The sequence below is a fragment of the Bidens hawaiensis genome, unplaced genomic scaffold (assembly GCF_021521415.1).
Source record: "Bidens hawaiensis isolate Kalapana, Puna unplaced genomic scaffold, B.hawaiensis_p1.1 tig00009048_1, whole genome shotgun sequence".
Lineage (NCBI taxonomy): Eukaryota > Viridiplantae > Streptophyta > Magnoliopsida > Asterales > Asteraceae > Bidens > Bidens hawaiensis.
Genome location: NW_027491662.1, coordinates 64,572 through 79,822, shown reverse-complemented (window position 1 = coordinate 79,822; position 15,251 = coordinate 64,572). Strand labels below are relative to the sequence as shown.

General features: G+C 34.6%; 2 protein-coding genes across 2 annotated transcripts; both read right to left on the bottom strand.

Moving 5' to 3' along the window:
- Positions 1-4,050: 4,050 nt before the first annotated feature.
- LOC143530888 (uncharacterized) lies at positions 4,051-5,552 on the bottom strand. The gene has a single exon (XM_077026303.1). The coding sequence runs from the start codon at positions 5,538-5,540 to the stop codon at positions 4,392-4,394; it is 1,149 nt and encodes a 382-aa protein (XP_076882418.1). The 5' UTR covers positions 5,541-5,552; the 3' UTR covers positions 4,051-4,391.
- Positions 5,553-6,538: 986 nt separating this feature from the next.
- On the bottom strand, positions 6,539-12,970 carry LOC143530892 (uncharacterized). Its single transcript, XM_077026305.1, has 9 exons — positions 12,820-12,970; positions 11,474-11,643; positions 11,238-11,302; positions 10,781-10,823; positions 10,577-10,633; positions 10,396-10,495; positions 9,247-10,170; positions 8,112-8,927; positions 6,539-7,623 (listed from the first exon to the last, which is right to left on the bottom strand). Exons 1-9 carry the CDS (start codon positions 12,965-12,967, stop codon positions 7,109-7,111), a joined length of 2,838 nt encoding a protein of 945 aa, XP_076882420.1. The 5' UTR covers positions 12,968-12,970; the 3' UTR covers positions 6,539-7,108.
- Between the last annotated feature and the right edge of the window lie 2,281 nt (positions 12,971-15,251).

Below are 15,251 nucleotides of genomic sequence, written 5' to 3'. Positions count from 1 at the left end.
AAGTTAAGGGAAAAAACTGTCAATTATCGAACTATAGGGGTTGGCTTTGTTTTTTTCTAATTAGATCACCATATAATCATATATAAACTAACATGAAAAGTGTTATGTTTCTCTAAGACGAAAATGGTTTTGTTGCTGATGATAATACTAGAATTCACAGTTTTATAGAACACCATTAATTGGTGAACTATTTGCTCAGTCAAGATGTTTAGAGCACAAAGAAATGGAAAGTTTTCTGGTTCAGGGGAGAAGATTGATTTCAAGTTTTCAAATCTTCAGGCTCTTCAGGTAATCAATCATCTATGTAAATTGAGTCGACGAAACTTTTAGATGGAACCATCTAAAAAATTGTACAATTCAAAGAACTTGATCGTTTATCATATCATATCATATCATATTATATCATATTACATTTAGATTTTACTGTCACAGGTACCCAAGTTATGGGACAAACTTTTAGTGTCGATAATCTCCATACAAACAGGAAAAACAATTGCAAGATCAAATAAAGCGCTGGTGCGAAATGGGAATTGTCAGTGGACGGAAACTCTATCAGTATCTATCTGGATGCAACATCACGATTCTTCAAAAGAACTTAAAGAACATCTATACAAATTTGTTGTTTCTATGGTATGCATGATCTTGATGCAAAATGTTTCAAGATCTATCACTTGATCTCAGTCTTAAATTTCATTATTATTGTGTGTTTTGCAAAAACTGAAATAAAAAACTTAATTTTGTTGTAGGGGTCTACTACATCTGACATTCTTGGGGAGGCATCGGTTAATATGGCGCGTTGTCATACTAGTTCAAGATCATCTTCCACAGTTTCATTGCCATTGAAGAAATGCAACTATGACACGGTTTTGCAGGTGATTTGTATGTTGCAGAAGAAAATTTGCATTTAGAATAGGAAGTTATTACTGTGATTGATCATTGATGCAACCGAATGGTTGAGTTGAGTAATTTTCACTCTTCTCTTTATCAAAATGTATTTCGATAAAATTTTAAAGTATGAGCTATGATTAGAACAATAATATATCACTTTAATACTAAGACTATTAGATGCTAAAGATGTACGGTGGATAGTTTAGCAGTATTAAGGTGTTGGATTAGAGTAATTGATAGTCTTAGCATATATATTTAAAAAATTTGAATAGATTACGATGTTTTATATCTAAATACACTTTGAACGATTTTTATAACATATGTGAACCATTTCGCTGTAAGCTAATATTTCCCTCTCACCCTAAACAAAATAACTGCAAAGCTTTGTAGATAAGCAAAGATACAACCAAAAACATGATGATTTATACCGTCATTATCAGGTCAAAATCCAGTGCCTGACACCAAAAACAAAACTCAAGCACATGTTTGTGGATGAAGATTATGATCATGCAGGTAGCAGATCAAATGCGTCAGCTGCCTTACTTAATCTGAAACCTAAATCCACTTCACTTCTTGAACAAATTAAAATCATGGTATGCTTCGTCGTTCATATAATCTGGATTCTCTTCACTTCGACCTTTTTGGCCGAAAACCATAAACTTTAACTTAAAAATCAACACACCTTATTTCAGTTTTCAAGAAACATTGGATGATTACACAAGAATTTTACACTTATACTGAATTTCTGAAAGAAGAAACTTAATTTGATTTGACCTCAATGCAGGAAACGAGTTCTGAATCATCTGTGACGAGTGTCGGCTATTCAAAAAACCTTACAGAAGCCGAAGAAGACAGCGTTGAAGAAAATCATGAGCTTATAGAAGATTCCAGTTTAAAAATCAGGGAGCTCGAGAGTCTAACAGTTGAACAAGAAGCTCGAATCACTGATCTTGAAAATGAAAGCAATATAACCTCCATATGTTTAGAAAACTTAAGAAATGATCTAATGATACTTAACAGCAATTTTGACTCACAAGTTTCTGCTAACAAGTTACTTGAACAGAGAGCAACCGACCTCGAGAAGCTCAAGTGTGAAATGGAGCTTAGTTTGTTTGAAACAGAAGAAGAAAACATCAAACTATTGGAACGCGTGTCTGACTTAGAAAGTCAACTAACAAGGGTGAAAGACGAGCATGAAGTGACCAGAATGGAGTGCGAATATGTGAAATCTGAAAAGCAAAAATTGCAAGAATCTGCTGAGAATCTAATTGACGAATGCAATAAACTCCAGAAGTCATATAAAGATATAACAAACGGAAATGCAGAATTGTACGATCAATACTCACGTATGGTGTCCGAACTAACATCAGAGACTGAAATGTTCCGGAAGGAAGTAGAAGACCTGAAAAAGGAAATTTCCCGGCTTGATGAACAAAAGTCAAAGTTGAATTCTGAAAAAGTCAATTTGGAATCTTCTGTAAAAGAAACGATTGAAAACGAGATTCAGACTGTTCGCAAAGAATCTGAACACAAGATTCAAGATCTAACAACAGAGCTTGCTTCCATCAAACAAAGTCATAAAAAACTGATGGCAGATCACGAGAAAAAGTCAAAGCTGTTGACTAGTTACAAAACGAGAGAGAATAATCTTGAACTTAAGCTTACGGTTTCAGACCACGAACAACAACAACTCGTTCAAGAAGCAGCAAATTTAAAAAACGAAATTCAAGATTATAAGAAAAAGCTTGAAAAATTAATAAGCGAAAAGAGTAATCTAGAAGCTTCTCTTAATTCAGTTTCTAACAGTTTTGAAGAACTTAAAGCAGAGAAAAGGTCATTTTTCAACAAGATGTCCGAGTTAGAGGATTGTAAAAACGCATCACGTTTGCAGGATGCTGATATGAAAAACGAAATTAGCAGGGTCAAAAGTGTAAATTTGCAGTATCGGCTGAAAATTCAACAACTTGAAGGCGAAAAGAAAGAATTCTTGAAGAAAATTGAAGATCTACAACTGCTATCAGCAAAATCTAAAACGGTTTGTGTTCATAGTAATTGTTTTGACTGAAAAAGAATGTTTTTTTTATCTTTTATTCTTTCGGTGTCAGGGTGTTCATGAGACTCGTTCTCAAGAAGATACTGATTATTCTCCAAAGATTAAGATGCTTGAAACAGAGCTTCATGAGGCACTCGAAGCGAATAACAAGTACAAAGTTCAACTTCAAAAGTAAGTCAACCTTTAACTTCTAGGAGTCAAAAGTCAACGTAAGTTCTAACTGGTCTGTATATTTGTTCAGGCTAAAGTCTAAGGGGCGTAACAGTCTTTCATCAGGGAACTCAAAGGGTGAAGATGAAGTGGTCACAAAAGAACGGTTTGAAAAAACAAAATCGTCCTTAGAGACAGAGCTAAAAGACCTCCGGGACCGTTACCTTGAAATGAGCCTCAAGTATGCTGAAGTAGAGGCCGAAAAAGGAGATCTTGTAATGCAGTTAAAAACGAACAATGCAAGAAAACGAGTTCAATTACATGAAAACACATGATAAGTAGTTAAGTACAAAGAGATTCGTTCTAAAAAGATTAATAATACATACTCCTACTTATACAAAATTAAATAATCTTATTTTAAGATTTGATCACATACTTATATTCTGGCGTGCCACCTTTTTGAATAACAGAATGTATACATAAACGTATATGTGAATTAAAAGCTCATGGACGTGTATAGCTGATTCATCATTGTAAGACGCAATTCTTTTGTGCCTATATGTGAAGATGATGAAATAACTTAGGGAATATATTATGTTTATTGTATTATTATTACTTATAAAGTTATAAGTTTTTAATACATGGAGACGTAAGATTAAGGCTAAGGACTTTTAGGGGAGGACGCAGCTCTGACTTTGCTTTATGTTAAGTGCTTATTTTTTATTTATTTATTTTTCCTTACTTTTGATGGTTTTTTGCATGTTTGTCCCTTCTTGTGGTTGTTTCTCTATGATATTTTATATGTCCCTATGTCAGGCTTATGCTATTGGCAAACTATGCTTCTAATATTTTTTCACATCCATTTTGGTTTTTGGAGCCGCAAGTCTTCCTAGAAGCAGCCTCTTTAATCTCTATTCTTTAAAATAGAGGCATGGTATGCCTACATCCCACCCTCCCATACCCTACCTATAGCTCGGCCGATGGCTGCGAGTAGGATTTTACTTGGTATGGTTGTTGTTGTATTAGTTTTTATTTCATCAAGAAGATATGAATTCAACTAACAGAATGTTGATAGATATAGAAACTAAAACAACTATCGAAATTCTTTTCGATTCAAACAAAATTATGGTGATTCATGCATCGGAGTTGTCCCTTTTTACTAACTACCTTAACCTACCGGTAAATAGCAACAATTTTAAGAACAAAAACTACTAACCAAAACATAAGTTATGGAGAAGATTGTGATAACTGATAATAGGTAATAAGGTTATATAAATAGGAACTCACACATGTAAAATGATCAAAACATTTTTGAACCCGTCTTCCCAAAGATAGCTTCCCAAACAACAGGTGAGAATGGGCCTTTCTTCTCCATAAAATCTCTAACACCTTTATCATCAAATCCAAACCCTTTATCTTTCAACTTACCAATCACAATTTGAGCAGCTTCCAAACCCCGTTCCTTACAAAACACATTAACCAACCCCGTAAACGTCGCCAAATTAGGCGAATGTCCAGCTTCCACCATCTCCAAACAAAACTCGAGCACATCATCCAACTGTTTCCCATTAATCAAACCCTGAACAAGAACACCATAACTAAACGCATTCGGTACAATCCCATTACTCTGCATCTTCCTAAATATCCTTATCGCCTCATCAGGCTTATGTGCCTTACAAAACCCTTCCACCACCGCAGTGTATATCACCACTTCAGGAATCGACCCTCTCTCACGCATTACACCAAACAGCTTCAACGCATCCTGAACCAACCCGTCACTACACAAACCATGCAGCATCGCTACCGCGTTCGGAATCAAACCGGTTTCCTTCATCTTTCTAAATATTTCATCCGCATCTTCCGGCGGCGCCGGTGACGATGCTAGTTCTCCGTCTCCACCGCTATTCAATTTCTCAGAATTAGGTTTATTGTGATTATTATTATTATTATTATTATCCTGATCAAATCCAAGCTTAAATCTATCTAGAAATCCATCAACATCCTGAAGCTTATTATCCTTAACTCGTGAATTAGGGTTTACATGACTAATTTGGGGATTTTGTTCATCGTCATCATAATCAAATGGAACATAAGAGGCATTACTATTACTAAGATTATTACTTCTAGGTCTAATTCGTTGGTTAGAATAATTAGGGTTTGGGTGTTGTCTACCTCTAAAGTCACGGCCGCCGCAGCTATCGTTATCGTCGATGAAACCGGAGAGTCTAGAGGAGGATGGAGAGTCGCCGGAGCGCCGCCGTGGTGGTGGTCGGCCGCCGGAATAACCGTCGTTAGACCTGCTGTTGTTGTTGTTGTATGATGATGATGAGGAGAAGAAGGTTAACATCATCATGAATGGTGACTCTACAACATGACGAGTGGTTGGATGAAGAGATTGGTGGTGACGAATGTAATTAGAAATGTTGAAGGAGATCTTAAACCCTCTCATCCTTGTCGCTATTTCGCACTCCACTTTCGATAAACCCTCAAATAGATATTTATATCATCATTTTCAGTTTACACAACGATTTAAGTATAATATACTGTTTTTTTTTTAAATATTGGATTTTAATAATCCGGTATTGGCCGATAATAATCTTTATTCATTTTATCGTCAGTGACGGTCCCAAATTCAAAAAAGTTGGACCTCAATGGTCCCCGTTAAATATGACTTAACGTTGTTATAATTTTTTCTGAATTTCAAACCAATGTTTTAGGGTTTTTGATCGTTAGGAGGATACGAGTCGATTGGTGTAAAACTTAGTTCGAAACAATGCTTCAAAATGACGAAACAATGCTTCAATTCGGGTGTTTGAACTTACAATTAACCAAAATCAAGTTGTTTAGATCATTGTTTTGAGCTAAGTTTAATATCATTCGACTCGTATCTTCCTTCCGATTAATAGCCCTAAAAAGTTAGTTTGAAATTCGGAAAAAAGTATAACGTCGTTAAGTCCTTTTTAACGAGGGACCATTGGGGGCCAACTTTTTTTAATTTGGAACCGCCAGTGGTGATAAAATGAATGGGGATTATTATCGGCCAATATCATTCGATAGGGATTATTAAAATTTAATATTTCTTTTTTTTTTATTTTTTTTCATAATACAAAACTAATACGTAGAAATTTTTATTTTTCTCTAACGACATCAATCCATTTTTTTACCAAAGGGAAACATCCTATGCATTATCCGATGAGCCTCAAAGTTCGTGTTTTCAAATGGATTAACTAAAAAAATGGGCGTGTTTGATTCACGAAATGTTTTGACATTGAAATTAGAATGTCTGCATACGAATATGAAGGATTTTAATGAAAAGCTTTGGATTGCGTATGGAGTGGTTTTAAATAGTTTTGAAGAGTTGGAGTATGTTGATGAATATAAGAAAGCGAAAGGGGGTAAACTTAGATGGCAAAACGATGAAACGGAAAAGGTACTCTTAGATGAATTTGTTATCTGTTATAGTTATCATTATTTGATTTATCATTTATCTTTAAGTTTGTTGTTTGTCGTTATTTTATCTCTAGTTTGAATGTTAGGATAATATTGACGTTTTTATGATTATCATTAGTTGGGCCCAGTGGTATGTGCAAATTTTGGTTTTGGTCCTCAAATATGGGACAATACACCACTCGCCTCTACCGTAACTAAAATTTGAACATACCACAGAGACCATCCGTGTAATTCTTTCTTTTATAAAGCGAGATGATTTTAGTTATACAAGTCACAGAATATCATTCACTAATATTGTTTTGAATTCTTTCAGGTCTAGCGAGGTAACCTCGATTAACAAACACGAGTGTCTCGAGTGGCTTGATTCTCAAGAAACCGGCTCGGTGATCCACGCTTGTTTAGGAAGCGTCAGCCGGGTTGAGCCCGCACATCTCCTAGAGCTTATTAGTTCTAGAAAAATCTAAAAAGTCCTTAAAACTGTATTAACAAGTTATCCATGAAAAGAGCTCGTTTAAGTACTGATAAATTATCCATGAAAGAGATCATAATAGTCTCTAATCTAACATTCTAGTTATCTAACAAATCCTCATCATCAAAATCGAGCTCGGTTTCATCTCCATCATCATCAGACACTCCAATATCTTCTTCGATCTCATCTTCAAGACGACATTTTCCGCTATCATTTGTTGATGCCCCGGACACGTCATCGCTCACTGTAACTTTAGATCCTCTACCTACGTTACTAAATGTCAAATCATCACCAATAACAACCAAATCATCATCTTCAACATCATCTTCCATTCTCCCTATCAACCATTCACTACTTTCGTCAATGTCATGCAAAAGGATTGGATCAGTGGTCCCCACACTTCCATGTCGGCGTTCCAAAGCGCGATTGCATTTCACATACACCATATCAGTCAGGCTCTCGTGTGCCAATCGATTTCTCTTCTTTGTGTGAAGGTTTTGGAAAACGTCATTGTTCTTTTCACAACTTGTAGCACTACAAGTGAGGCTCAGAACTCGTATAGCAAACTGTTGCAGTTTAGGAGCCGAATATCCAAATGATGCCCACCACTCCACTAAAAGATAACAAAATTTAAATACCAGAATGAGCATATTATGCATAACATGTAGCAGGGCTGTAGCCGAGCCAGATTGAGCTTGGGCTCGAGCTCGAGATCTACTCGTAAAAACTCAAGTCAGCTCATGGCTCTTCAAGCCCGTTAGCTTCTTTTTTTAAAAAAAATTACACAGACATATTAAAGACATATGATTTTGTAACATAAACATATATTATTTTTGTTTCTTTTTAATTTTTTTTAAAGATCAAGAGGTAGTTTCAAAATATTATATGCGTTATTCTTGCTTTTTTTTTATTTTTTTGTACTTTATTACTATTATTAATTTATTATTATATATATTAGAAATTGGGAATTAATATAAACGAGCCAACGTCTAGTTGGGGCTTGGCTCGTTTACAAACGAGCTATTTCGAGTGAGCCAACGAGCTTTTTGAGCAACCCTAATATGTAGTATATTAGAAAAAAAAATATTTGTTTGTAATTACCCGGAGCCTTTTGCTTCCTTTGCCTGATAGCTGCATTTTTACCAAAAAGCCCTTCGGCATTTTGATATTTACTTAGTTCTCCAAGAACTATGTCTTCATCTTCTACACTTGGAGACAGCCTTTCAATGCAAGAATATAAACCACCCATAATTTCTTCATCCTCTAAAATAAGTTTTACATCATCATAAAAGATAGACGGGTTTAAGTAATGTCCAGCAGCATGCAACGGTTGGTGAAGTTGACATTCCCATCTATCATCTATAATATCCAAAATTTTCTCATATAATTCCCTTTTATTATTAAAACTCTTTTCAATAGTCTCTTTCACCCTATCTATGGCATTGTACAAGTAACCCATAGCCAGCCTTTTTTCACCGTGAACCAGTCTAAGAAGACTAACAAGAGGACCAGTTAACTTAAGAGTATATACTATATTCCTCCAAAATGATTCTTGTAAAAAGATGGATTTGACTTTTTTGCCCTTTGGGTCCTTCGACCACTTGCTATCTACCCATTCTTGAGAAATGATCATCTTTCTCAAATTGTTTTTTTGCTTGTGAAATTGGAGAAGAGTGATGAAGGAAGTTGCAAATCTTGTAATTGCAGGCCTATACAAGTTCCTTTTACCTGTGAATTTTCTCATCAAGTTCACTAGACCCACAAAGCTGTATATGTAACCATTTGCGAACATCGCGCTTTTTAAACAGCTTTTCACTCTGGGTATTTGTTTTCCTATATCCTCCAACATAAGATCTATGCAACGCGTCGCACATGGAGTCCAGTACAGATGTTTCCTAGTGGCTTCTAGCATCTTCCCTAAAAAAATTTATAATAAGATGGAATTAGATCACACGTAAGGAATATGCACACACATGTACAGAGAGAGGGGGGCGCTCATTTCAGAACCAAGAATACGTTGAGAACTGCGAGAACTGCATAATGCACTTGTACTTGTTGCTTTAAGTGTGATACAAAAGGCGGTTACATAAACACCTTCCCATTATCTCATTAAATCATCAATGCACTACGTCCAAGTGTTTTATACGGTTCTAGCACTTCTCAACACAAAAATGGTTCTAAAAAGAACACATCTATGTGTGTGTGAGTAATAAGATATTAAGATTGCAACTCTTACCAGCTTCAGCATAAGCCGATGCATTATCTGTAACAACTTGAATCACATTATCCTCTCCGACCTCCTCCACCATTGCATCAAGAATCTTGGACAAGACACTTGAATCTTTAGAGACATTGGAAACATCAATGGATTTCACAAACACGGAGCCCTTGGGGGAGTTGACCATAAAGTTAATAATATCCTTTCCCACCAACGAATCATGCCATCCCTCGCACAGAATTGAACAACCTTTGCGTGCCCATTCTTTCTTGTGCCCGTTAACTAGGTTATCAACTTCTTTTACTTCCTTAATAAGTAAAGGAACTTTCAACTCGTACATGCTCGGTGGTTTCATCCCGGGACCACATTGTCCAACCGCTTCAATCATTGTGTTGAAACTATCGTAAGTAGCCGCATTAGAAGGAATATTTGCATCACAAAACCACTTCGCTATCTCTCTACAAGCAGTATCCCTCAACTCGTTATTACAAACTTCACTGACAGTTTGTTGCATCCCACATTTATCATCCTTCTTATATGGAGTGATGATCAAGTTCATAAAACCTTTTACCCTTGGTTTTTTGCGTTGAGACAACTTACTACCGCTTATTTCACTATAATCCTCATCATCAACGTGATCATACTCATCGACTCGAATCCTTGAGTTAATAACATTTTCCACTTTTGCCATTTCTTTTTTATGCATGTATGTTTTTATCTCGTCACGTACATGCTCAGGGCACCTCAAGCAATCAACTACATTCCTAAAACCTCCAACAAAATGTTGTTTCAATCGATAAACTCCTCCTTTGACTACTTTCCCACAAAAATTACAAGTAATATTATTCCTATTAGTTGGATCTTGGGTCCCATACTTTCTACCCGGATCAGATGATATGGATGTAGAAGAAGGGGTGCTTGAACTTGAAGTCATTCTAATTTCTAAAACATAAAAGAAAAGCATTATATAGCCAATGGAGACCAAAAAAAACATAATATGTTTGACTAGAAAATCACATGTTATATGTTATACAATACATACATAATTTTTTTAAAACCTAATGTCACGTTGACTCATTTTTCTCGTACGCACGAGACATACATTTTACTTTTCAAATCCATTTCTTAGTTATAACTTGAAATACTTTAAAAGAGGTGGGTACATACCCTGTACTTGGTCATCGTGATTTACACCATCAGCACCTTCTGGGAAACCAAATGAGTCCTTACATAAGATAGGATGTTGCTTATGGTATTCGTGCAATGCCTGCACTTACAAGTTACAACAATTTATAAAAAGTCAGATAACAATGAAATCAAATTAAAACGCAGTGTACAAGAGCATTACTTGTTTCAAAGCATTTTGAAACTCTTTAGCCTCGTTACGCCTCCTCTCATCAAAACACTACACATACAAGAAGATAACCATCAGTGCAGCATTCATAGTTAAATGACTAAATCTGCTTGATTAACTAAATAAAAAGATTTTTATTTGTAAATCAAAAGTGAAATAATTAAAAAGGGCAAAATTGTGTATGGAAATTAAACTCACTTCCTCAAACGGTGAAAGATCGACATCTGGATCAACCCAGACACTGAAATCGAGACAAGAAAACTTGAAGTCATATATCTTTAGGAATCTTTACACACCCAAAAAAAGTAGGGGTGTGCATGAGTCGGTTTTGAGCTTGAACCGAACCATAAAACAAAAGGATGGTTTTTTTAGTTTTTGAAAACCGTTTGGTTCCGGGTTTTAGGTTTTTAAAAACCGTTTGTTAATACAATTATTAATTGATTATCATACATTTGGGTTAAAATATTTGGTAACACTACTTATTGAATTCTTATAAATTACTTACAGTTCAAAACTAAAAATGAAAACCTATAAATCCGGTTCGGTTCGGTTTTTCGGTTTCAACTATATACAAAACTGGAACCAAAACGAATGTTCAGTTCGGATTGTACAGTTTCATGCACACCCTAAAATAAATAATAGAAGTGTTCATTACCTGCCATGCTTACCAAAGTACCGCACTGAAACAGACCGAGCTTGATTTGATCTCTCTCCCAAAATCTGTAAATTTATAGTTATTAATTACTATAAATGTCAATCAGACGATTGAAATGAAATGTGGTTTTGCTTCATATGTGAGTTTATAAAATACAATCAACAAATCAAGTAATTTTGATTGACATTTAACTCGATATCGTGTGAAAATGAACTTAAGCATATATCATTCCTTACTTGTGCAGGCCACCAAAACTTCCCATCTATATTAGCCCAGACAACACTTCCAGGAGCTGTGCATACTTCACTCCTTTCTATCAGATGCAATTGATTTCTATTTTTAGAAAGCGGGTCGACGGTAACACCTGATTGAATATCTTTGCTGCTGTGTGTGCTCAGTTCCATATCTGTGACATAAAAGACTTAATATTAATAAATAGGGTTTTAGAAAACAACCATCAGAGCCGGCCCAACAGTAGAACTAGGTAAAGCTAGGGCTTTAGGCCTCCAAAAAATTAAGGCCTCCGTTAAAGCGTTTAGATATTTATATATATATACAGGATCGCATATTAATTAGATATAACTGATAAATAAACCAATTTTCTATGTTGGCCTGGTGGTTAAAGCCCATATCCCTTTTTTACTACACGTTATCCACGCTAGTTCGATACCCTCAAGATCAATATTCCTCCTTTTCACTTGATTGTTTCGTACGGTATCTTTTAGTTCTAAATTTTTAGTTTCAAATCTTTTTTTCAGGGATATATATACCTTGAGCTTGTATCATATATAAATCCCATTCAACTTTTATATAAAAGCTCTAACCTTTATTATATGCAGAACTCGTTGCTCAGTAAATTTATAATATATGAAGTTCGTAGGTATATAGATTCATTTGATTTGTATTATACATAAATCAAACTCCATTTTTGTATTGTTCATATACGAAACATGACAATCGATCGGCAAATTCAAAAATAAAAATTTAATAATTTCATTTAGGGATGAGCTCATGAGCAAATACTACCGGTACCGAAACAAGCATCGGTTCTGGTATTTACCGAACTTTTGCCAACGGTACCGGTACTGATAGGAATCATGATCTAGTATTAGTCTAAATGTCATTTGTCTATTTTAGGAGGGGTTAAGTGCAACTTATATTTCTATAAATAGGTATTGATAGCTAATAAGGAGGGAGGGTATGTTTATGTTGAATATGGCATTGCCATGGCTCCTGCGTATGCGGGGAGAGAGGGCTCGGCCCGGGAATCTATTGTAACTTTTCTTTACATTTTCATTAATACAATCGGTCATCCTTTTTATCCCTATTATCTTCTCTATTATCCAATCTTCACATTTATCAAACCCTATCAGGTACCGAGCTAATCCCTAACTAGGCGGCCCTGACAACCATTATCCAAACAATGAAGAGATACCCAGTTCAATTTCACATGTAAACCCTAACCCTAATTTGTAAATAATACATAAATCAACAAAATGTGGTTCGTATGTGAAATCAAAACTCACAAATTGCAACATATGGGTTCCAATTAAACGAAAATTATTTGAATTTTGAACAATACCTTTGAAGGGTCGAATTGGAAGATTGAATTGAGTACGTGGTTTGGAAGAATTAGTAGTTCTTGGAAGCTGAACACAATTGGGTATGTGATCAATTTGCTTCGTCTTCTCCCGCTTTCTCTTTCTGTAATACACCTTCGCCTCCTCCATTGCCGTAAACGGGGTGTTTGGTTTCCTTATTTTTACCTTCTTAGAATCCCAAACATGTCCAAAGTTGGGATTATTGCTTGTTGAGCTAGTTTTTAATAGTCGGTTCGGTTCGGCTCGGTTATTAGTCAATCGGTTTTTTTGATATATATTAGGTTTTTGGTTTTTCTGGTTTTGGTTTTTTGGTTATTTTCGCTTCGGTTAATTAGTTTTTTTTTTCAATTGTGTGTAGACATTTGAAAGAAAATATAAAAATGAAGATGATCAATCCATTTTAAGCTTGTAAGAGCGTATTATAGTATCACACATATATATTGAATTCAAAAAACAAAGATAGGCGTGTGTTACGTGAATATAAACGAACACAAAGTTGCTAGAGTAGGTTAATTAAAAATTTAACAAAGTTCTTAATCAATAAACACTAAATGTTTAGTCTCAATTTTCATTAATCATCTTGTTCATCTTCAAAGTTTAGTCTCAGTTTTTATCATCTTAATATTCTCCATCACCATCAATCGTTCGGTTCGGGTTTTTTCGGTTGTTTAAAATTGGAAAACCGAACCAAAAACGAAAACTCGGTTTTTCAAAAAAAAAAAAAAATTAACCGTCGGTTAATGCTTCGGTTCGGTTTTTCGGTTAATCTGGTTTTGGTTCGATTAATTCGGGCTTTTTACTTTTATTTGTAATTTTATCACAACAATATTGAAAAATGTATGTGATTTTGATTTTTAGTTGTAATCATATTGTAGCAAATTAAGAAATCATAAACTCTTAATTTTGTTTAAAACTGCTTACAAGTGGCATATCCCTTAGTACGTGGTCAAATTTTAACGTTGATAATCTTTCTGTAAATTTGTAACGTTCAATTAATCAAGCAACGTTTGTTAGAAACAATATCACCCACAACTGTTACACCAATGGAACAGCAACAAAATCTAGTTAGTTATGGTTGTCACCAATGAATACATCCATAGATGCCACTGGTTTATAGTAGTGTAAATGACCATGTTTGTACTCAGCCGGTAATTGACTCACTCTTTGTTGCCAACTAGCAAGTAGCCAACGTCACATACTCACATGTAGTTGTTTTGTCGTTGGTGATAAAAGGCTCAAACTAAACTATAGTTTCGGGGTTAGTATTGTGCCCACGTGAATGCCTTTGGTTGGTGTGTAAGGTGGTCTCAAACGTATTTAATCATAGCCGGCCTTTTAGTACATGACCTAGTATGTGAGTTAGTATGATTGGCTAATTTTGTACGATGTCTAGTTTGACATAGACTACTTCTTGTTTATTTTATGAAGTTAGTGGTCAACCTTTCTATTTCGATGACTTTGAGATAAACTATGTAACATTTTGTTTTTACTGACGTGATTTCCCTTCTTTCTTGATTATCTACCAATAACATTTCATTTCTTATTAAAGTCACATGTCACAGTGACATAATCCAACAAGAGTAATGTTATTCTTTACCATCATTTTCTTAAATTATATTTGAACCATAATTTGTTAATTTAACTCCATATAACCCACTTGAGACTTTTAAATGGCATAAGACTATGACAGATGTCTTTTTTAAAACTTATAAAAATTACTCTCACACTATTTGGCTATTTAAAATAAATGAAAAACATCTATAACAAGGGTATATATAAATCATTTTCATTAATATAATTTCATAAAATGGGTTGTTAGGATAAAAGATAAGGCTGGTTAGTTATTTAATGGATATTAATAATAAATAATAGAAGAGTTATTGTTTGTAACTTTGTATATATTGTATTTTGTTAGGATGTTAATATACTCGATCTCTAAGAAGAAGTCGACTTGGTCTTTCTAATCGACATGTATTCATATAAAACATCTATTACATATAAAATAAACACATTTTATTTATTTTAAAAAACGACTATGACTTATTCATAAAAGCGCGACATCAACATCAGTCTCCGAATATAAATATGTTAGGGGCACATGCCACCTCATTTTTACCCAGGACTACACTAATGTGTTCCTGAGTGTTAATAAAGGGGAGAAAGGAAAAGAAATGAATATAAAGTAAATAGTTGATTTGTTCCTTAGTGTTTTTTTAGGAGAGAAAGGAAAAGAAAGATAAGAATAATGTGTTCTCAAGTTTCATTAATGGAAAGAAATGAAAAGAAAGAGGGAGAAATAACGCCCTGTTCTTGAGTTTTTTTAAAGGATGAAAAAGAAAGGAAAACTAAGGATGGTTAAAAAATGGGTGGAAAACATTCTTTCCAAAATGAAAAGAATTGAGAAGAAATGAAA